At 35.2% G+C, this 21,369-nt stretch overlaps 2 protein-coding genes across 7 annotated transcripts in view; one reads left to right on the top strand and one right to left on the bottom strand.

Annotated features, from left to right (window-relative positions):
• Nucleotides 1–1,305: 1,305 nt before the first annotated feature.
• Nucleotides 1,306–19,570, bottom strand: LOC306880529 (TATA box-binding protein-associated factor RNA polymerase I subunit A-like). 3 transcript variants are annotated; one of them, XR_013785077.1, is made up of 7 exons: nt 19,444–19,570; nt 4,138–4,296; nt 4,001–4,057; nt 2,036–2,173; nt 1,789–1,874; nt 1,621–1,660; nt 1,400–1,505 (listed from the first exon to the last, which is right to left on the bottom strand). XR_013785077.1 is itself a non-coding variant. In XM_079434092.1 (5 exons), exons 1-4 carry the CDS (start codon nt 19,486–19,488, stop codon nt 2,075–2,077), a joined length of 360 nt encoding a protein of 119 aa, XP_079290218.1. In that variant the 5' UTR covers nt 19,489–19,570; the 3' UTR covers nt 1,306–1,874; nt 2,036–2,074. The 3 variants fall into 3 exon arrangements, 1 of the variants encoding a protein (XP_079290218.1); XM_079434092.1 differs by having other exon boundaries at nt 1,306–1,874; XR_013785078.1 differs by lacking the exons at nt 1,400–1,505; nt 1,621–1,660; nt 1,789–1,874 and having other exon boundaries at nt 2,042–2,173; nt 3,868–4,057.
• Nucleotides 9,277–21,369, top strand: part of LOC306880497 (uncharacterized protein) — a 27,143-nt gene continuing 15,050 nt past the window's right edge. For all 4 annotated transcript variants that reach the window (XM_079434042.1, XM_079434040.1, XM_079434041.1 and 1 more), the window contains exons 1-8: nt 9,277–9,464; nt 10,991–11,124; nt 12,554–12,640; nt 12,727–15,568; nt 16,331–16,639; nt 16,717–16,853; nt 20,797–20,928; nt 21,017–21,038. In XM_079434042.1, the coding sequence (XP_079290168.1) occupies nt 9,341–9,464; nt 10,991–11,124; nt 12,554–12,640; nt 12,727–15,568; nt 16,331–16,639; nt 16,717–16,853; nt 20,797–20,928; nt 21,017–21,038 (3,787 nt within the window). In that variant the 5' untranslated portion in view covers nt 9,277–9,340. The remainder of the gene's footprint in view (nt 9,465–10,990; nt 11,125–12,553; nt 12,641–12,726; nt 15,569–16,330; nt 16,640–16,716; nt 16,854–20,796; nt 20,929–21,016; nt 21,039–21,369) is intronic.

Here is a 21,369-nt window from a genome sequence, read left to right as displayed (position 1 = left end):
TTATTCACAAAATAAATAAAATATATATTTATTTTATGCTGCTTTACATTGATTATTACATTATTTTTTAATAATTAAAATTTTGTTTGTTTTTGAAAAATATCTATTATGCAAGTATTTATTATTAAAATGTGCATAATACATATCCTTATAATTATTTATAATTAGATATCTTTATAATTATTATTCACAAAATAAAAAAGTATATATTTTATTCTGTAATTATGTTTTTCAAAGACATCTTTTATGCTCACATTATCAGTAAAACATTTTATAATATTTTATGCTGGTTTACACTTATTGCATTATTAATAATTAAGATTTTTTTTTAAATGTTTTTCAAATAGGCTAGTCAGACCACAAAAGCTGCATTTATTTACATTGAAACAGTATTGTGAACTTTTATAAAAATGTATGAAAAATAAAAAAAATGTATTAAACTTTAAAAACATTAAATTACTATTAATAAAACTGTATTACCAAAACTTCATTTTACATATGCATACATAAATAGGAGATTATAGGAGGTACAATTTGTTTCATTGCCATGAATATAATGACAGCAAATGCATTTTCTTTATCCAAATTTATGTGTATTTATTTAATTTTATGTGGCAAAATGTGACATGTTTTTTTTTTTTCTCCCTCCATCCATAAAAACTTTTGGACCTGTACGCCTGATTAAAACTCATCTGGTTCTGAATGAAGCTGAATCTTCTCTGAGATCTGAAGAGTATTTTTCTGCATCATTGCCTTCGTGATTCAGAGTCCATGAACATCTTGCTCAGCATAAGTGTTGTTCAGATGGTCATGAGCAACACGCAAACCTGCTACACGTGACAGAGATGCTGTCAACAATCTCCCCACAAACCACGCTGTTATTACAGCCATCTGTCTGCTGTCTAAATATATTTATACAGTCCACTGTGAGGTCACTCACTCTTCATACGGTCAGACAAGTGTCAGAAATCATGGTATTCCTTGCATGATATTTCACAAAGAACAATTAAAAACAAAAACTACACTTACAGCGTATAATTTATATAACCTAGTTGACATACTAGAATAAAAGAAGTTAAATCCGTTTTATTTCAGAATTTTTTTTTTAATTAACTAAATTATTTAAAATAATTTTTCATTGTTTTCTTATTTTTTTACCATACTCAACCAGTTTTTTTTATATATATAATATACATTTTATATTATATATATATAAAACAGTATATCGATAAATACCAAATATATCAATACATTATAATTATAATATACATATATGACATTTAGATGCTTTTAATTTCTTTATTTAATCAAAAAAGTATTGACTGGACAGGAGAAAATCCACTAGTATCATCTCAAGAGCTGCTGACAATGTTTTGATTTTTTTATAAATATGAAATGTTCATCAGGCTGTGGTTCCAGGAAAGCATCAGGCTTGAGAAATGCAGCGTTTGCGCTCCCTGCTGGTCACCATCAAGACCAACGGTCAGTTCACTGCACTTTCAGTCCTTTAATTCACAGCAATTGAAGAAATTCTCATGTGTTACATACGCAATCAAACATTCTCAGGTAAAAATCTAGAAAATCTCAAATTTAGACACTTATTACAAAATTTACTCGCACTTCTTAGTCTTTGAGACTCTTCTTTTTCTTTTCCTTCACCCTGAGTGATATATAAAATATAAAATGCAATTAATATCAAACATGCATAACGTGAAAATGTATAGATTTGCTCTCTGGTAAAAATCTAGGAAATCTCAATTTTACACAGTAAACATAAAGCTTAGTCACCATCCTCTCTTTCCTCTTCCTGAGTCTTTCTTTCTTTGGTTTACTTTCGCTCTCAATTTTCAGAGCGATTCTGAAGTACTCTCTGTCTGCAAACAGAACACATTTAACATATACAAACAAACAAAGCAAAGTTTACTTCATATCAGGAATCATCTGCAACACATTACAAACTCAAAGCCTCACGGTTTTCTTTCTACTAAGTGAACTGAAACTTTCTGCAAATCAGAAATAATAATCATGTACTTACTGTTTTCATCCGTAAACCTCAAAACGTCTCTCTTGACCATCAGAAGCTGGACGTTCTCGTGCGAGTCCTTCCGGCTGATGTAAGGAAAGCCAGAGCGATCTCCTGACGTCCCACTCCTTCACAGCATCCATGCACTTTCTGAATCAACATCACGAGAAACAAAAGCACTGGAAGCACTGCTTGTCATAAAAGTCATTTATCATCAGAATCATGCTGTGACTTCCTAACAAGCCATTTCTAATTCCTTAGAAATGTATATAATGTGATTTATATAATGAAAATAATTGTGTACATAACTTGTATTTCCAACTCTTCTTATTGAGTGGCCATCTGATTTTTTTATGAAGGTGACAAAATATTATCAATAAGTTTACGATTTGAACAAGATATAACAGTGTAATGTGTGTATTTTTGCATGCGTGTTCCTTACTTTTTTTATTACTAATGCTAATTCTGTGAATAAAGAGAGATCAGACTATACTTTAAAACAGCTCTATTATACGGTTCACTTTGGTTACAGCAGATCTCAAATAAATAAAAAAATTTAAAACAGATAAATATTGTCATATTCAAAAAAAATGTTAACTATATATTTTGGCACATTCAAAAAAAATTTTTTTTTATATAATATATATATATATATATATATTTATATTTATATTTGTGCTGTCAAATGATTGATCACATCCAAAGTAAAAGTTTGTTTTGTATATTTATTATGCATATATAAATACACAAACATACATGTGTATATTTATGAAAAATATATTATATTTATGTTAGATTTATTTAGATATAATATAAAATATAAGAATATATATACATATAAATATACACAGTACACACATTATGTAAACAAAAACTTTTGTTTTGGATGCGATTAATCGTTTGAGATATATATATATATATATTAATATGTAATTAATGTCACCCATATAATGCCTTGTTTCCACTGAGCGGTACGGTACGGTACGGGTAACCCTGATCAGGCTTGCGTCTCTACTGCCAACACTACCCTTTACTTGATAGGCCTGGTGTGTGCCGGAAAGTAGCGATCGACAATAAAGAGCGACAATAAGCACAACTCTGCCTCTTTTATGTTTTAATGAACAATAATAGCCATTATAAAAGTATAAGTACAAATTATAAGAGGCTTATATAAGAGGAAATAGGCACTATATCTTTATAAATAAACTGCAGATTTGAGTTTTAAACTACATTCTCGCCTGAAAACTACATTTCATGACAGTGAAAACAGTAATATTTAGAACAACAGTAAAATTACACGGGTTTTTGGGCAATGATGTTTCACAAGTGCACAAGAACAGACAAGAACGCATATTGAGAAACAGCTACTGTCTGTGTGAAAATATGAAAGTATACCAGTAAACCAGTAAACCAATCAACTTCTGCAGTGAGTTTAGCTCCACCCTTTTGGTACCCTTTGCTGTGCTAGGTACCCCAAGGGAAGGGTACCAAAAAAGTGGTACGGTATGGTTCGCTATTTTGGTACCATTCACAACTTCTGACAACGGAAACGGAACTGCGTACCGTACCTCTCAGTGGAAATGAGCCATAAGTATGTTAGAGATGTTGTTTAAAATGAATGCCACAATAATTGTTTTATAATTATATTTTTCACTCCTATTCTGTGAAAAAAACCTGTCAAATTTAAAAGATATTGTCGGCATTTTACATCATTTATGACTTCAGTAACAAAAAGAGATTCAGAAGCTGATGCAATTTCTCATTTTATTCTCTCTCGTCAATACAATGTTGACCCGGTGCGACTGATTTTATGTACTATTTATGGTGTATTAATAATAACTTACTTCTTTTTGAGTTTCTTCATTATTTTCAGAAGACACTTCCAAGCCTTCCAAATTTACTGGTCAATTACTGGTCGGTCTTTATAACAAAACTGCAATAGAAATCCGTCAGAAGAAGTCTAGTTTCCATACGTACTGGTGTGCAGCAGAGGTCCAGCATCAGCTCGTGACTCGGGACTAAAGAGTGCAGAATCTGAGCGACACAAACCACAACATGGGAGTCATTTTAACGAGTAGCTTCATCTATTCCTGACTGACTGAATGGTTTCATACCCTTAATGAACCGATGAGTTTGGCTTGTGGGGCTTGGTGTCTCTTGAGGAACTGGAACAGATAAACATGAGCGTTGGGGTTCAAAGGGAACTCCTTATTGTAAGCGTAATTCTCCAGAACCTGAAGAGTAGCCTCCTCATCCTCGTAAAACTCCAGCATCTGCAGCGGTCCACACACATAGACAGCAGGAGATCAAGACGAGCCTACTTTAGGGGGTTAGTTTAAACAAAAACAGCAATCCTGTCGACATCATTACTTTCTACACTACCTTTATTTTAAAGCATTGGTCTCAAACTCAATTCCTGGAGGGCCACAGCTCTGCACAGTTTAGCTCAATCCTAATCAAACACACCTGATCCAGATAATCAAGGTCTTCAGGATTACTAGAAACTTCCAAGCAGGTGTGATTTGGAGCTGCTAAACTGTGCAGAGCTGTAGCCCTCCAGGAACTGAGTTTGAGACCACTGTGTGAGATTGAAAAGACTCTGGAAGAAGAAACCTATTGGTCAACATTTTAGAAAAAATATTATTATTTAATGTTTTTGAAAACAATTATTTTCTGCTCACCAAGGCTGCATTTATTTGATTAAAATATCCAGGGAATTGTTTGAAATATTATTACAATTTAAAAAAGCATTTTTTTATTAGAATACACTTTAAAATGTAATTTATTTCTGTGATCAAAGCTGTATTTTCAGCATCATTACTGCAGTCTTCAGTGTCACATGATCTTCAGAAATCATAATAATATACTGATTTGCTGCTCCAGAAACATTTCTGATTATTATCAATGTTGAAAACAGTTGTTCTGACCAATATTTTTGTGGAAACTATTCACATTTTTGGGGTATTTATTTATTTTTTAAACAAAAAAAAAGAAAGAAATTAAAACATTTGTTCAGCTAGGATGCATTAAACTGATCAAAAGTGACAGTAAAGATATTTATAATATTACAAAATATTTATATTTAAAATAAATGCTGCTCTTTTGAACTTTCTATTCATCTGTGAATCCTGAAGAAACAAATGTATCACAGTTTCCACAAAAATATGAAGCAGCACAACTGTTTTCAACATTGATAATAATCAGAAATGTGTCTTGAGCAGCAAATCAGCATATTAGGCACTGAAGACTGGAGTAATGATGCTGAAAATACAGCTTTGATCACAGAAATAAATTACAGTTTAAAACATATTCAAATAAAAAAATTATATTTTAAAGGGGTCATATGATGCTTTTTTAAAGATCATTATTTTGTGTATTTGGTGTAACAGAATATGTTGACATGCTTTAATGTTCAAAAAACACATTATTTTTCAAATACTGTATATTGCTGTAGGTCCTCTATGCCCCGCCTCTCAAGCGCAGTCTGCTCTGATTGGCCAACTGGCACAGTGCATTGTGATTGGGTACACACCACAAGCCAGTCGGAAATGTAACGCCCCTTTCCATAATCGCGAGCTTCAGCTTTCAAAATGAAAGTAAAGACAGTTAATAATGTCTTTAGTTTTACCATCAGTTGAAGCCCGAGAGGGGAACAGTCGCGTGACAGACACAGTGATGAAGCTCATATGTGTTTGCAAACAAGCCGTGATTAAGATGTGATGTGATGTGACCCCCTCTCTCTCTCTCTCTCTCTCTCTCTCTCTCTCTCACACACAAAGCGTAAAACTCCGTATTTGAGCAGTCAATAGCAAATACTTAAACTAATATCAAAACAGTTGCTGATTCAGAAGTGCCAGATTGTCAGAGCAAAGTCAGAATTACCTCCTCTCCTAGGTTCACGAAACTGTAGTCCATAAATGTGTTGCTGTTCTGTTGTAAGTAATCTTAATGATTCCTAAATGCGTCTAATTTCGGAAGGCCAAATAAAGTGCTTTTGCGTTCACATAGAAACACAGCTTCTCCCTGTCATGGCTGCATCAACACTACTGCGGTTACTGAAACCATGCCTTACGCAAATATTTCCACATCGTGACATAGACATGTGGGGGCGTGTTTAAATGAGCCGTTTTAGGGGGGCGTGGCAGAGTCTTAACTTTGATAAAGAATATCTCTTTGAGTCGGCGCCGATCGTCGACATATAGCGCAACTGCGCTCACAGTGACCCGAGTTCGAGTCCCACCTCGAGGTCCTTTGCTGATCCCGCTCCCCTCTCTCCGCCCAATGCTTTCCTGTCATCTCGCCACTGTCCTCTCAAATTAAAAGGCACAAAAACTCATAAATATATATATATGAAAAAAATATCTCTTTGGTTTTGAGACTTTAGTCTTTGCAACTTCAGGGATCTTATCTATGCACGAACAGCTTGTAACACTCCAAAGAGAAAGGAAAACTTGAAATCACATCATTTGACCCTTTTAAATTGTAATAATATTTTACAATTTTTTACTGTATTTTTGATCAAATAAATGCAGTCTTGCTGAACAGAAGAGACTTCTTTCAGAAACATAAAAAAATTCCCAAACTTTTGAAGAAACAGAAAATTAAAATAATCCATATAATTTATAACACTATATATAATCCTATATATTCCAAGTCTTTTAAAGTCACACAACACTTTTGTGTAACAAATAGACTAAAATATAAGCTATTATTCACTCACAAATCTCATTGGTGCATGTGCATTCCAACTTCAATCCATTTGTTACACAAGGGCTACTATAAGACTCTTCTGAATTACTCTCATCATGCATTTTGTCTTTTTTAAGGCTTGCTTTGCATGATGATTTCTTCAAACAAATCTCTTTTGAACAGCACAAGGGTGAGTAAAATAGATCTCTGCATTTCAGGCCGGGCCTGATGGGCCTGACGGGCCTCGACTTTTTTATGCCACTAGGGCCGGGCTTCGGGCCAATTTTCACATCATAGTTCAGACGCGGGCCGGGCCTTGGGCCGGTTTTAGATTTCTCCTTATTTTTATATTTTAAACATCCATCAATTAGTGATGAAAAAAATGTGCCACGCTGGTGGAAACAACACGAGACCGTGCCGCTACTGTGAAAAACGGCTCGATGGTGTTTAGTGTCCCGCAGCAGCAGCGAGCGTGCCGTCAGTGCAGATGAAGAGTTCTGCCTTCAAATGCACGAAATAGGCCAAAGCTTGCTGCAACCCCCCAAAAGTAATTACCATGAATGTGTCAGGGGGAAATAGTAAGGAGATATTTGAATTATTTACTAACAAACTTGTGTTTTCTGTGTCCGTGTCGCAAGGATGAAGTTGCTGATCCTGACTCGCCGTCTCCTCATTAGACGCGCCTTTAGAGAGAAATGAATCTTCACGGATTATGATTATAAAGAAAGAGATTTGTTTAATTTCGTTAAGTAGTAATTTAAAGCTTTCTATAGATATATGTGTCATGTCTGTGAGGCATGTATTCGCTGACTTTCGGTTCATTTTTGTGAAGCGCTCCTGTTCAAGACTGAGACGGCAGAAAGCGCATCATGTTTGTTTTCTTTATTTTATAAAAGCACAACGTTTTGTTGATATTGTGAGTGCACAAAAATAAAAGTAGACCCTTTACAGCTCCGAACGATGTATTACTCTTACCTTCATGAGCAACAATGCAATTGATTGCGCTGGTGCATGTCCTGCTTCCACTCTCTGCACAAACTTTTGGATATAGTGCACATTTATCTAGGTTTAACGTTTAAACATTGTTATATGCTTGAACTGTTTTAGTATATCTAGAGGTTTTATTTTAGGCAAGTCGTGATGATTTGAGTAGGCTAAATTGATCAAACACAGACTATGATCAGCTCACTGTCTGCCGCTGGCCACTTGGTCTTTACTTTAAAAAACAAAAACTTATATTTAACGATAAAAAATGCTCTGCAATGGATGCTCTGCAGTGAATGGGTGCCGTCAGAATGGGAGTCCAAACAGCTGATAAAAACATCATAATAATCCACACCACTCCAGTCCATCAGTTAACATCTGGAGAAGACAAAAGCTGCATGTTTGTGATAGATAGATGCATGAGTGATCTGTGCTGATACTAAGCACAAGATGTTTTCACTTATGTGAAAACAGATTAATTTATGTGGAAGCACATTAATTTATGAAAACAATGTTTCTAAATGAACATTCAAACCATCTAGTTTTTTAAATGCTAAGGGAAAATGTCATTTTATAATTTTGCATACATAATGGGAACGTCACTTTTGAATGTTCTCTGAACGTTTTGAAACAATTTACAAAAAAAAAAAGCTTAGTTACACTATAACAGAAATAAAAATACAGAGAACATTATTGAGATCAGATAATGCATAACGGATGATATAATTGTTCAGAATGATTTCATTTTCTTTATTGATTTATTGTTAATTTATTTTTTATTTCAAAACCATCAAGATACAAGATATTTCTCTCCAAATATATGAAATATTCCTTAAAAAATTAATAATAATAAGACAAACATATATTGCATAAAACGTTCGGTAAGGTTTCCCTTTGTGCATTTTTTATTTATAAATGAGAAAGATAATTAGTGAAACTTGATATTTATCTATGTGTGAATATATATATAAAATATATATATATAAAATACACACACACACACACATATATATATATACTGTATATATATATATATGTATGTTGTAGGTTTATTTATGTATTCATGTATTTTTTTATTACTGACTTATTTTGATATTGATATAATTTTTATTTCCATCCAAATACACACATATATCTTATTTATTCTTTTTAAATAGACATGATATATTTCAGCAAAGACATAAACAGGTTTGTAAGTTTTGCCTTTATTCATTTTTGTTTGTATGTGAAAATGCCCCCCCCCCTTAATTACAATTCTAAATTAATTAATTCTATCCATCCACCCATCTATCATCTATCTATAATCTGAGTCTATCCATCTTTTTTTGAGTATTCTCAATGAAGAGATTTTTCAGTTGTTTCTTTTTTCTTTTCCCAAACAAACATTGCTGTATATGATCAAATAATTTATGCAACAATGTACCTGATAAAAAAAAACACTACTAAATTAAAAAAAATGATATGGTAAACGTAATATAAAAATAATTTATTGTGCGCCTGCGCATGCGCAGTGTGTTGTTTTGGTGCTGCGGTCTCTTTAAGCGCTCTGTAACATGACTCCGGCTCTTCTCTTCTCTTCTCCTCTGGGGTCGCCTCGGATCTGCTGACGTGTCGGCAGCGGCTCCGAGATCAACAGCTGCCAGCATGGCTGCACCGAAGCCCTGTTTTTATTGTGCTTTTATGCTTGTTCTGTACGCGTGTTTCCCTCGGAGCAGCGCGGAGGTGCGTTTCTCGGACCTGAAGCGATGCGCCGATGAAGAATGCAGCAGTGAGTATCACTGGAACTGTGTATCGGGATGATGCTGCTGCCGCGGACCATAAAACTTACCACTGACGGCGTCATAAAGGCCGCATCGCCGCCGCCGCGGGAGACTGTTACTTTGTAACAAATGCAACTGTAAATGAATTTAATTTTATGCTGCGTGGAGGATTGAAATTGAGGAACGGCGTCCTTGAACATCCTGATCTCAGTTTAGCCAGTCGAGCTAACAGCATAAACTCACTATGGTTCTTTAAAACAACCATGTTTTATGTATTTAATATGTTGAAAGCGTTAATAATGTGAAATGTTAGACCTGGTTGCATATCGCCATGTAAAACAGACCGATTTCTGGATTCGGAAGGTTATTTACAGTCAGTCTGCGGGATTCGGTTGTTCTCGTTTGAGATGGATTAGGTTGAACTCTTGTTGACTTTTTTTTTTTTTCCGATATTAAGAGTGGAATTAACGAAAACTGAAATGGTATCAATATATGCATAATGCAAGTATCTGCTATATTGCATTGCAGTTTAATAATATGTTTACCATTTGAGAATTGAACTGAGCACTTTATGTAGATTTGTAAAAAAAAAAATATTTTACTTAAAATTCAGTAGAAATACTAAACAAAATGTGCATTGTCCATTAGTGGTTGACTGGGGCAAAAAAAATATTATTATTTATTATAAATAATTGAGATCTATATATCTCTGTCTCTGTTGCATGATTTATTAATTCACAAAGAATAAAAACAGTGTTTCTTTTTTTACTTAAACAGCAATGTAATCATTTTATTAAGTATTTAAAAAAATTGAAGGTGTTCTTACTAGACTTTACTGTAAAACTCAAGTTTAAAAATATAAAAATCTCTAAAAACATCAAATATATTGTCTTTTATAATATTAAATATTTTTATTTTATATGGTAAGGCAACTTCATTTAGATAACCAAATTGTAACTATAGCATTTTTATATTTTATTTCCTGTTAAAAATACTAATCTTCTACAGTAAATAATATAATCTATCCCTCTTTCCTTAATTAAGTATTTGCAATTAAAGATTATTTTCATTATTACTTGTAGCACTACTTTCATCACAACTTTTGAGTTTATTATCATTAAATGGATTTTAAAAAATGCACGCAGTACTGTTTCATCACACAATTTCAAAACATTCAACATACAAAATTTCTTAATTCAACCTGATTGGGTGAATCTCACAAAAACTTTCCAAAAATATCCAGATCAAGAAATTAAAGAGATATTTTGCTTAAATTCCTATTTAGGACCCTTACAATTTGTTGCATTGTCCCTTTTAATATACTTTATTTTTAATGCAAATTAGAATGAATTAATCACAATATTTTTTATGCCATATATTGCATTTGGTTCTGAGGCATATGATGTTGAAAATCCACATTGTAAGCACAAATCTAACATTTTTCATTCAACTTTCATTCAGAAAACTGTAGCTTTCATAATGTAACATGAAGTGAGTAGTTTTCATCCTAACATGTTTTTTGGTGTCTCTTTAGTGCTTCTCGGCAGAGGGAAGGCTGCCAAGGATTTCACAGGGCCGGACTGCCGGTTTCTTTCTTTTAAGAAAGGAGAGACGATATATGTATATTATAAACTCTCAGGGCAGAGATCAGACGTATGGGCTGGTAGTGTAAGTAACCTGTTAATCATTGATTGATTGTTTGATGATTTTGGGTGTTCCTGATGATGTACTCGGATGCCAGTATTTGATTAGTATTATTTAATCATTGCAAACAGTCTACACATATTTATTTAGTTGGGCGACAGATCACGAATCTTCAGTAGCAGAGAAATGTGTTAAAGGACTAATTCACACAAAAATGACAATTTGCTGCAAATTTACACACCTTCAGGCCATTCAAGATGTAGATGAGTTTGCTTCTTCAGAGTTGGAGAAATGTAGTATAAATGTAGCATTGCATCAGTGTCTCAGCAATGGATGCTCTGAAGTGAATGGGTGCCGTCAGAATGAGAGTCCAAACAGTTGATAAAAACATCACAATAATCCACACCACTCCAGTCCATCAGTTAACATCTGGAGAAGACAAAAGCTGCATGTTTGTGATAAAAAATGAACAAACTATAATTATGGTGTTTTAAAAACCATTGCTTGCGGCTAAAATATGAGTCCATAATAACGCTTCCTCCAGTGAAATCAGGTCGGAATCAGGAGAGAAATCTGCACAGATCAAGCACCGTTTACAAGCCAAAACTGTTTTAAACAATTACATGTGTGGATTTTGATGTGAGAGACAACAGAGGATGATCTTTGTCAACAGAAGGAAGCATTATTTTGGATTATGGACTCACATTTTGGCCAGAAGCAATGATTTCAAGTTAAAACATTTGTTTCTTACAAACAATCAGCTTTTGTCTTCTCAAGATGTTAACTGATGGACTGGAGTGGTGTGGATTATTGTGATGTTTTATCAGCTGTTTAGACTATCATTCTGACGGCACCCATTCACTGCAGAGCATCCATTGCTGAGCAAGTGATGCAATGCTACATTTCTCCAAATCTGTTCCCATAAAGAAATTTTCCTTTTTGGGTGAACTATTCCTTTAAGCAACTACTAACATCCACACCACCATCAACAAATCAATGCCTTACCGCAAGCTTAATGAAACAAATTCATTTAAATAGCTGAAGTTGAAGTATACAATAAATAGTTAATCTAATTAAAAATTGATATTTTACCCAGTGTTTCGGTGTGCTTTGTGCTACAGTTTATTCAACTGTCTTTTTTTTCTTTAATTGTTTTAATACGTTTCTTTGGAATGAGAGAGGAAATATATATATATATATATATATATATATATATATATATATATATATATATATAAAAAATAGATACATGTACAAAGTTGTAAAATATAAGTGCAGACTGCCTTATTTTATGCATATTATACATTTTTTTTCTTTTTGGTTCCATTTTATTGTTGCTTTTACTGTTTTTATGATTTTATGGTTTCTGTAAACACTGTTTAAAAAAAAAAAAAACACTTATACTGCAGCACAAAAACTGATAATTTTTTCCCCTCTTCCTCTATTTGCATAGGTTGGAAACCACTTTGGTTATTTCCCAAAGGACTATCTTAATATAAATCATATATATACTGAAAAAGAATGGGAGGTACCTACAGAGGTAAGTCGGTGTGGTTAATATTGACTCATGTATGGTCATTTTTGATGTGACATTTGGTTAACATGAATCTTTCTTTCCCATTTCAGGAAACAGATTTTGTTTGCTTTGAGACTGGGCTCGATAAATTTGAAAGTTATGACATAGATGTGTTATTAAGCAGCACATTGTTGCTAGAAAATGAGAATTCAACAGAAGAATCAAAAGAACCAGCTCACAATGAAGATGCATCTCAAATGACAACAACAGAATCAGAGGAGCCTCTTGAATCTGAGTCATTAGATTCAGAATCAACATCGATTATTGAATCAGAGTCAGTTGATTCAGAATCAGCATTTCTTCTTGAATCAGAGTCAGTTGATTCAGAATCAGCATTTCTTCTTGAATCAGAGTCAGTTGATTCAGAATCGGCATCTCTTCTTGAATCAAAGGCAGTTGATTCAGAATCATCATCATATCTTGAATCAGCGTCAGTAGATTCAGAATCGCAATCGGTTCATGAATCAGTGTCAGTTGGTTCAGAATCACAATCGTTTCATGAATCAGTGTCAGTTGGTTCAGAATCGTCATCGCATCTTGAATCAGTGTCAGTAGATTCAGAATCGCAATCGGTTCATGAATCAGTGTCAGTAGGTTCAGAATCGCAATCGGTTCATGAATCAGTGTCAGTAGGTTCAGAATCGCAATCGGTTCATGAATCAGTGTCAGTTGGTTCAGAATCGCAATCGGTTCATGAATCAGTGACAGTAGGTTCAGAATCGCAATCGGTTCATGAATCAGTGTCAGTAGATTCAGAATCGCAATCGGTTCATGAATCAGTGTCAGTTGGTTCAGAATCGCAATCGGTTCATGAATCAGTGACAGTAGGTTCAGAATCGCAATCGGTTCATGAATCAGTGACAGTAGGTTCAGAATCGCAATCGGTTCATGAATCAGTGTCAGTAGATTCAGAATCACAATCGGTTCATGAATCAGTGTCAGTAGATTCAGAATCACAATCGGTTCATGAATCAGTGTCAGTAGATTCAGAATCACAATCGGTTCATGAATCAGTGTCAGTAGATTCAGAATCACAATCGGTTCATGAATCAGTGTCAGTAGATTCAGAATCACAATCGGTTCATGAATCAGTGTCAGTTGGTTCAGAATCACAATCGGTTCATGAATCAGTGTCAGTAGATTCAGAATCACAATCGGTTCATGAATCAGTGTCAGTTGGTTCAGAATCACAATCGGTTCATGAATCAGTGTCAGTTGGTTCAGAATCGTCATCGCATCTTGAATCTGATTCAAGAATCGATTCTGAACCTACTGACCCTAAGGCAGTTGATTCAGAATCTGTAAAAGCTCCTGAAACAGAGACATTACTGAAATCTACTGAAGAGGACTCTGATAGCTTTCATCCAAAGACTGATGTTTCATCAGAATCGATATCTGAATCTAAAGATTCACTAACAGAAGAGACAGAAGATATTTCAATAAGCCAAGATGCTAAGGCCATTTCTGAGGATGTGGAAAAAGAACCGTCAGATTCTGATGCGCAGGATATAATTTATTCTGAACTTTTGCACAACCAAAGTGACTCTGATTTTGAGCCACTTGAAACACAAGCAGCAGGTTTAGATGTAGTACATGAAGAACCTGCTAAACTAGAGCTAAACGATAAAGATATACCACTACAAACACTAGAGAAAACACTCGAGGATGAGGACAGGTCAAGCTTTAAAGATGCTATCAAAACAGACCATGAAGGTGAAGCGCAAGAGACCGACTCTCTTGAGGAACTCGCCAAAGAATCTCTTTCAGCTGCTGATGTTGAAGAACAAGCTGGTCTTGAGGTCATGCATACACAAAGTGATGTTGAAGAACTACACATTAAAGTCCCAGAATCTTCTCATCTTCCACAAGACGCTAAAACTCCTTCGGCAGCATCAGAAACGCACACCGAGTCCAAAAAAGCACCGCCAGTATTAAATGTTAGTGAAATCACTGGAGAACATGATCCAAAGAAGTTAGAGATGGAAAACGTTGAAGACCTTCTTCAGAAGGCCAGCATGAACAAGAATGAAAAAGCAAACATAAACATTGCAGACGACCCTCAGGATGCACTTACGAACAACGGCGAAGAAGTGAGTGAATTGATTGGCGTAGATGAGAAGTTAAAGGAGGAACTTGTTACAGAAAGCCCAGAAACTACACCTCTATTTGACCAAATGGAGGGCCAAATCGATAAAGTGAAGAATGAACTCGTGAATCTACTGAAAAACACACTGGAATCGGAACAACAGAGTCCTGAAGATGAAGAGGACGTGGATGAAGACTCTGAAGAGCTTTTAGAGGATGAAAACGCTCTTCCTTCTTCTAAGCCTCAGCTCACAGAAGACATACACGAACTTAAAGAAAACCAACAACCTGAAGGCGATCAGTTGATCGAATCCCAACAAAGCAAAAACTCCACAAAAAGCGAAGAAAACGGCACGCTTCCTCTTCCTCCCGAGGAGCCTGAATACAGCGATAACGTGCTGAGGCTCACAATCTTACGGGATCACCTGAAGGACGAGGACATGGAGCGCATGCAGAAGTATTTTGGACTGAAGAACCTGTTCAAAATCGAGGCCATGTTTTCTGATCTAGATCTGGAGATGAAGTCTACCAAAGAGCTGCAGACGGACATGGAGGAAATTGAGCGAATGCTGGACCAGATCATGGAGGCCTCGGAGAACTTGATTCTCGACGCGACGGAGGACATGATGAACGAAAGAGAGCAGAAATCTCAGAAACACGGCCAGCAGAAGGAGCCGGAAGCGTATGATTTTGAGGCTGCCGTCTTAGACGGTTTCCAGGAGATCGTTTTCGCTTTACGACAGAAATATTCAGCGGCCAGTGACAGCGCACCGTTGGTCGAGGAAGAACTACTTGCATCTGAAACAGGTAATTTTAGCAGCACTAACAGCAATGCTTGTCTTTCCAAATCATAGTTCGTGGTTGTTTCTATGATTCATTTCAAGTGTCACCTAAAATCAAATGCTGATTGCTTTGTTTTAACCCTATAAAATCTACTGCATCATATTTTAAATGCCTCTAAATGATCAAATCTTTGCTGTTAAACCTGTTGCACACAATCTACCACATGCCTTGTCGCCAGATTGATAGTTTAGATTTGGTAGCAAGTAAAAAAAGGCATTTTAGTATAATTGTACAAACATCCACTTTCAGCTCGTGCTTCACGTGTCTTTTTGCTGTCAGATCTTTACTGATTTAATTAAGTAAACATAAGAATAACTTCCATTTCAAGATGAACACTTACTGGACTGAATAAACTTGAGTTTACTTTTTTTTTTAAATCAGTGAGTATCAAATCATCATAAGGCTTTTAATGAACCTTTATTTGTTCATCTCTCAATCATCATTGTATTGCATTGCATTATATGTTTTGATCATTTAAATCTAATCTTACTAAGGCTGATGATACACTGGGCAACTTTTTTTAAATTTAGATTTAATTTTTTTTCTCCATATTCTCGCTCTATATGAGCCATAAAAGCCTATGATACTCAACAAAAAACGTAAATGCAAGCATTTCTTTCCAAAGGTTCAATAAACTGTTCCAGTTCAAAAATGTCATATCGTTTCAAATGTCAGGCCTTTCAGGGTTAATGGTTTATTAAATATCTTTATGCACTTTTTTTCCAGATAAAAAAATTGACTCTGAAGAGGTGAAGGCTTTGGGCAGTGACATCGAAATGACTGAACCACCCAAGAGTCCTGAAATGCACGAGGAGCAGAATGAATCTGAAGTGATTCTGAATTCTGAATTGAATATTAACGAAGATTTGTCTCACACTAAAGACGTGGGTCTGGAGGAGGACGGGGGCCATTTCAACAGAAATAAAGATGCCCAGATAGGGTTTGAAGACCCTGAGGAGATTCAAAAAGGGCCTCATGCTATTTTGGAGAACCCAGTGGACACAAGCTTTCACTTTGAGGTGGATCCATCTTCAGGTGTGTCAGAGTTTTCCTTCAATTTTAATAACTGTTGTTGCATATATTTATCTAAAACCGTTGTTTTCTATCACCAGGTTCACTGGAGTCTCCGAGTGTCTCTGATTTCCATGACACTGAAGCAAGCAGTGATTCCTCCAGCTCGTCAACTTCAGATGAGCTTTGGGGTTTTGTGCCTCTCGTCAAAGAATATCTTGGAGTGTATGGAGAAATTGTGAGTAAGACTATTTTAAGACATTAAGGCTCAAGAGAAACACATTAAAGGTGTCATAGAATGCATTGATACAATATTTTAAATGGTATGTGGCTTAGGGAAGGGCAAAAAATCTCTGTTTTACATGTGCATTTACAACCCTAGGATTTGTCCCTAGAATGAAATGGTCTGTTATTGGCTTATTTGGAAGGGTTATGAATAATAATGTTGAGCTCTGCTCTGATTGGCTGTTTCACAGTGCGGCTCATTTCAGAAGCTCATGCAGCAGGAAGGAAACACAGGGAAAATATATATTTCAATACTTTCTCTCACAGTTATATTGTCAGGTAATTATACTTTATATAAAATGCGGGAATCAGGGAGCCACTATTAATAGGCGGGGTATTGAAACTGCTTTCAAATGCACAATCACTTTTTACTTTCGCTTTCGAGATTCGCGATCGCATGTACTCTGTTTATATCATGGAGCGGCGGTACTTAACACACATTTTACAAGATTAGATGCTTGTCAGTGGTGCTCAGGATCTGTAAATCATTCACCATCATCCTCAGCCATCTCTCCTTACTCTGTTTATGTGGTAAGTGAAACCTTATTTACTGTAAGGTAACAGGCTACTGCTAGCAAGGAGCTAACCATATCCCTTTAGTGGCTCGCGTTATTTTATTAGAACGTGTTATTTGCTTTCCATGCCTTTCTGAATACAGACACCAACCCATCCCTGAACTTCACATCCCCTGCACAGCCTGGAATATAACATTTATTTCCATGATCTGCCATTTTTGCTGTTGTCCTCGCTTGTTTCTTCGCAATACCTGCAGAACTTCTGATGATTCGGCTGGCGGCTGGCCTAGAACATGGGCGGGTATTTGCAAATGTTGGGGGCGTAACTATTAGTGATCCTGACTGTAATGTCACAGTCGGTGTTATGTTCTGATTCGCCTATTTTTCAGTGGTCTTTTATTATTCACGAGATTTACATAAGAAGGAGGAAACCATGGTGTTTGAGGCTCACGGTATGTCATTTCCATGCACAGAACTCTTATTATTAAACTATACCAAGGTAAATACAGTTTTCCATTCTATGGCACCTTTAATGCAAAAGCTTTCTAGCTACACAATGTTTGTGTTGTTGATTCTGAAAACATGTCATGCAAGAGATGCTATAGCAGATATTAGTGTAAACTACAGTCAGTGCAGTTAAAGAGGTGAGTTTAGAATTGATTAAAAGAACTTTCTTTATTCCAAATCACTACATTCCTTTTCAGAGATATTTTTACTGACTTTAAAGAAATGTTTGGGATCTTTAACATGCTGTAATGTGTTCTGTTATAAGTCTTGTTAACCGCTGGCACACTGAACTCAGCTTGCATGAGTAATTGCTGTGACGTTAATAACAGGATTGTTTTCTGTTGGACTTTACATGGTTCTGGGATTCTGAGAAGCAAGCTAGCAATTTGAAATGTTTCTGTAATGGTTTCTGGAGTAATTTGTGGTTGTTTGTTAGTGATATTGCTGGTGTTTTGGCTCAAACTGTTCATTTTTAGCTGTTCCATCATTTTAAGCCACCTCTTAATTAAAAATTCAGATCATTTAATATAGCAGAGACCCATTATTCCTCCTACAGCGAATGATGAATGTGACAAAGCCATCATGAATGTCTGGGTTACACTATCTATCTATCTAGTGTGTGTGTGTATGTGTATATATATATATATATATATATATATATATATATATATATATATATATATATATATATATATATATATATATATATATATATATATATATATATATATATATATATATATATATAATAAATAATAAAAAAAAAATGCAAAGTATAAAAAAACAACAAAGAGACAAATATATTTTTCCCCTAGTTTTTTTTCTCAAATACTGACTGAATTTAGAGGGTTTTTCTGTCGAAATATTTTCATAAAGGAATGCATGTTCCTTAAGTAGACCTAATAATATTTCTTTAGTGTTTTATAAGATGGACAATAAATATTTCGTCATGACGGGTGACCGGGTCACTTCTGCTGGCGTCGATAAAGCTCTATTCGAGACATGAAACCTTAAGTAGATTAAACTCCAAATCATTTCAACTAAATATCGCTGCCTTATATACGACATATCCACCGAAGCGTCGTTCATTCAAGTTGCTAATCTTTCAAATCCGCTAGCATCACAGCTAAATAGGATCTCCTGCGCTCACCAGGCGTAACCAATCAGAGGCCGCCGCTAGCGTCACATGACCGCGCGCGCACTCTACTCTGAGCGAGAGACTCTTACCTCAGCGTTTCGAAATGTTGACGTGTTGAGAGAGATCAACGCTGATCTTCCTCCAGCCGCGATTTCAAAACATATTAATTGTATATATCAGCTATCCTTCTATATACAGCTTAAATATATATTCGCTTTGAAAGCAAAGCGTGTCAGAGCGGTTTTATATCAGAAACACCGGCTTCCCGACATGAAGCAGCGGTCCGCCATTTATACTGTTTATCGTCTCTGAGCGCTCGGGTAACTTACTCTGGTAAATAAGTTCAAACGCTGTAAGAGAATGGATTCACAGCCTAGTCTTACCTCTCCACCAGCTGAGATAGAAAACACAGCCTTTTTTGTCTTCATCCTGTCCAGACTTCAGGAAGTAAGTTAAGTGTTTCCACTCTCTAGACTCGATCACTGCCTTCAGGATTAAACTCAATGATTTATAACGACCTAAACTGCTTCAAATCCATCATTCATACAGTAGATCAGTATAATATCCATTCAGTAGTTGTGTAATAATGTCAGTGCTGTATTTTGAGCCCTTCTCATCCAGCTCTCATAGCAATCCCAGTGAGTTAAGTCCATAAAGATCGTATAAAGTCCCAAGGCAACTAAATTGTGTAAATTGTAAGTGCTTATTGTAGGCATTAGGTGACTGGGTTTCATCAGAGGTGAAAGTCCAGTAAACCCCTAGTGTTGTGATTCTGTTGCATGTGGCTGGTGATAAGGGTCAGTGCTTAAATAGACTTTGTTGCTTCAGATTTGTCAATGTGAGTCTTAAAAAAGGGCATAAATTGATCTGAAACAGTCCCAGATTTGACATCGGGGCCTGCTAATCACAAACAGATTAACCTGTCAGGCAGTGAAACCTATTAAAGTTTGTTTCCACCACAGGATAAAACAGTAAATAAGTATTTGTGACTTTAACTCTCAATTCTGTGAGATCTAGTCAGATTTGTAGAATATAAAGTCAGAATTGTGAGATAAATTTGCAAATTGAGAGAAAGTAACAATTTCCTTTAATAATAATAATTCCATGTTAGAAACGCACACAAAAAACGTAAACTCGCAGTTCTGCGTAAAAATAAAATAAAATAAAAGTTGAAATATAAAATTTCTATAAATATAAATGTGCAAGAAAAATTTTTATATTCTTAGAATTGTGAAAAGTCAGAATAATTTGATAACTCAGAATTGCAAAATAAAAGTCAGAGTTGTAAGGGAAAAAAGAAGAAAATCGCAGTGATATTTTTATTCTCTGGTGGAAATTAAATAATTGCGGAATGTAAACTGTGGAAAAAAGTCAGAATTCTGAGTTTATATCTCTCATTTCTGAGTTTCTCAATTCTGAGTTTCTCAATTTCAAGTTTGTCTCTCAATTCTGAGTTTCTCAATTTCAAGTTTGTCTCTCAATTCTGAGTTTCTCAATTCTGAGTTTCTCAATTCTGATCTCATGTCTCTCAATTGTGACTTGATTTCTCTGAATTTTTAAATGCAACTCAATTGTGAGAAAAGTCACAATTGTAAGATGAAAAAATCACAATTAGTTTATTTTTATATCCCTTGATGAAAACATTCTCCCATAGAAACCAAGTAGTCAAATTTAGGAGTTGTTTCAGTAATTATCATAAAACCTGATGATATTTTGTGTGTTTTTGTTTCGATTAGCTGATCACTGCTCTTCCGGAGGAATGGCGACCGGGTCCCAATTTCCACGGAGTCCCCTGGGAGCCGGTGGCTGCTACGGCGGTTGTCGGGGCCCTCACAGTACTGATGTTCTTCTGGAGGACCGTTCTTGCTGTAAGAATCACCTCGTGATTAATGTTTTCATTCTTTTATAAATGATTCAATCTAATCGGTGTCATTCAACTCTTCTTTTCTGCTCTAGATCAAAGGCAGAACATATCAATGTAAGTCACTTCTCAAGCTCATCATGATTGAGATCAGCTAAATATGCATTTTATCGCATTGTTTTCTTAGGGTTGGTTGAGGGCATATACATGCAATGGTACTGTTATATATCGTACTTTAATAATTTATGTTGGTTTTTACTGTTTTTAGTCGTCATCACGGGAATTTATTTTTGCACTGTTGTCAGATTTTTTTAAAATTTAAAAATTAGCTGATCTTTTGGTTTGTCCATCTGATAATCTCATGCTGGAGAACTTTTATAATATATTTAATGTTCTGGTTAGGTAAAAAGCATTAGTGCATGATTAAATAGGAAAACAAGCAAGTTAT

This window comes from Barbus barbus (assembly GCF_936440315.1).
Source record: "Barbus barbus genome assembly, chromosome: 14".
NCBI classification, from domain to species: domain Eukaryota; kingdom Metazoa; phylum Chordata; class Actinopteri; order Cypriniformes; family Cyprinidae; genus Barbus; species Barbus barbus.
Note: the sequence above shows the minus strand (reverse complement) of the source record. Positions and strands in the feature narration are given on the sequence as shown.

Excerpts from the sequence above, each read along its gene's own strand:
- LOC306880529 (XM_079434092.1), bottom strand. The coding sequence starts at position 19,488 with ATGAAGACAAAAAAGGCTGTGTTTTCTATCTCAGCTGGTGGAGAG. Across the intron at positions 4,297-19,443 it reads CTATCTCAGCTGGTGGAGAG|ATGCTGGAGTTTTACGAGGA; the intron begins GTAAGACTAGGC and ends GGACCGCTGCAG. Across the intron at positions 2,174-4,000 it reads TGGACCTCTGCTGCACACCA|AAAGTGCATGGATGCTGTGA; the intron begins GTACGTATGGAA and ends ATGTTGATTCAG.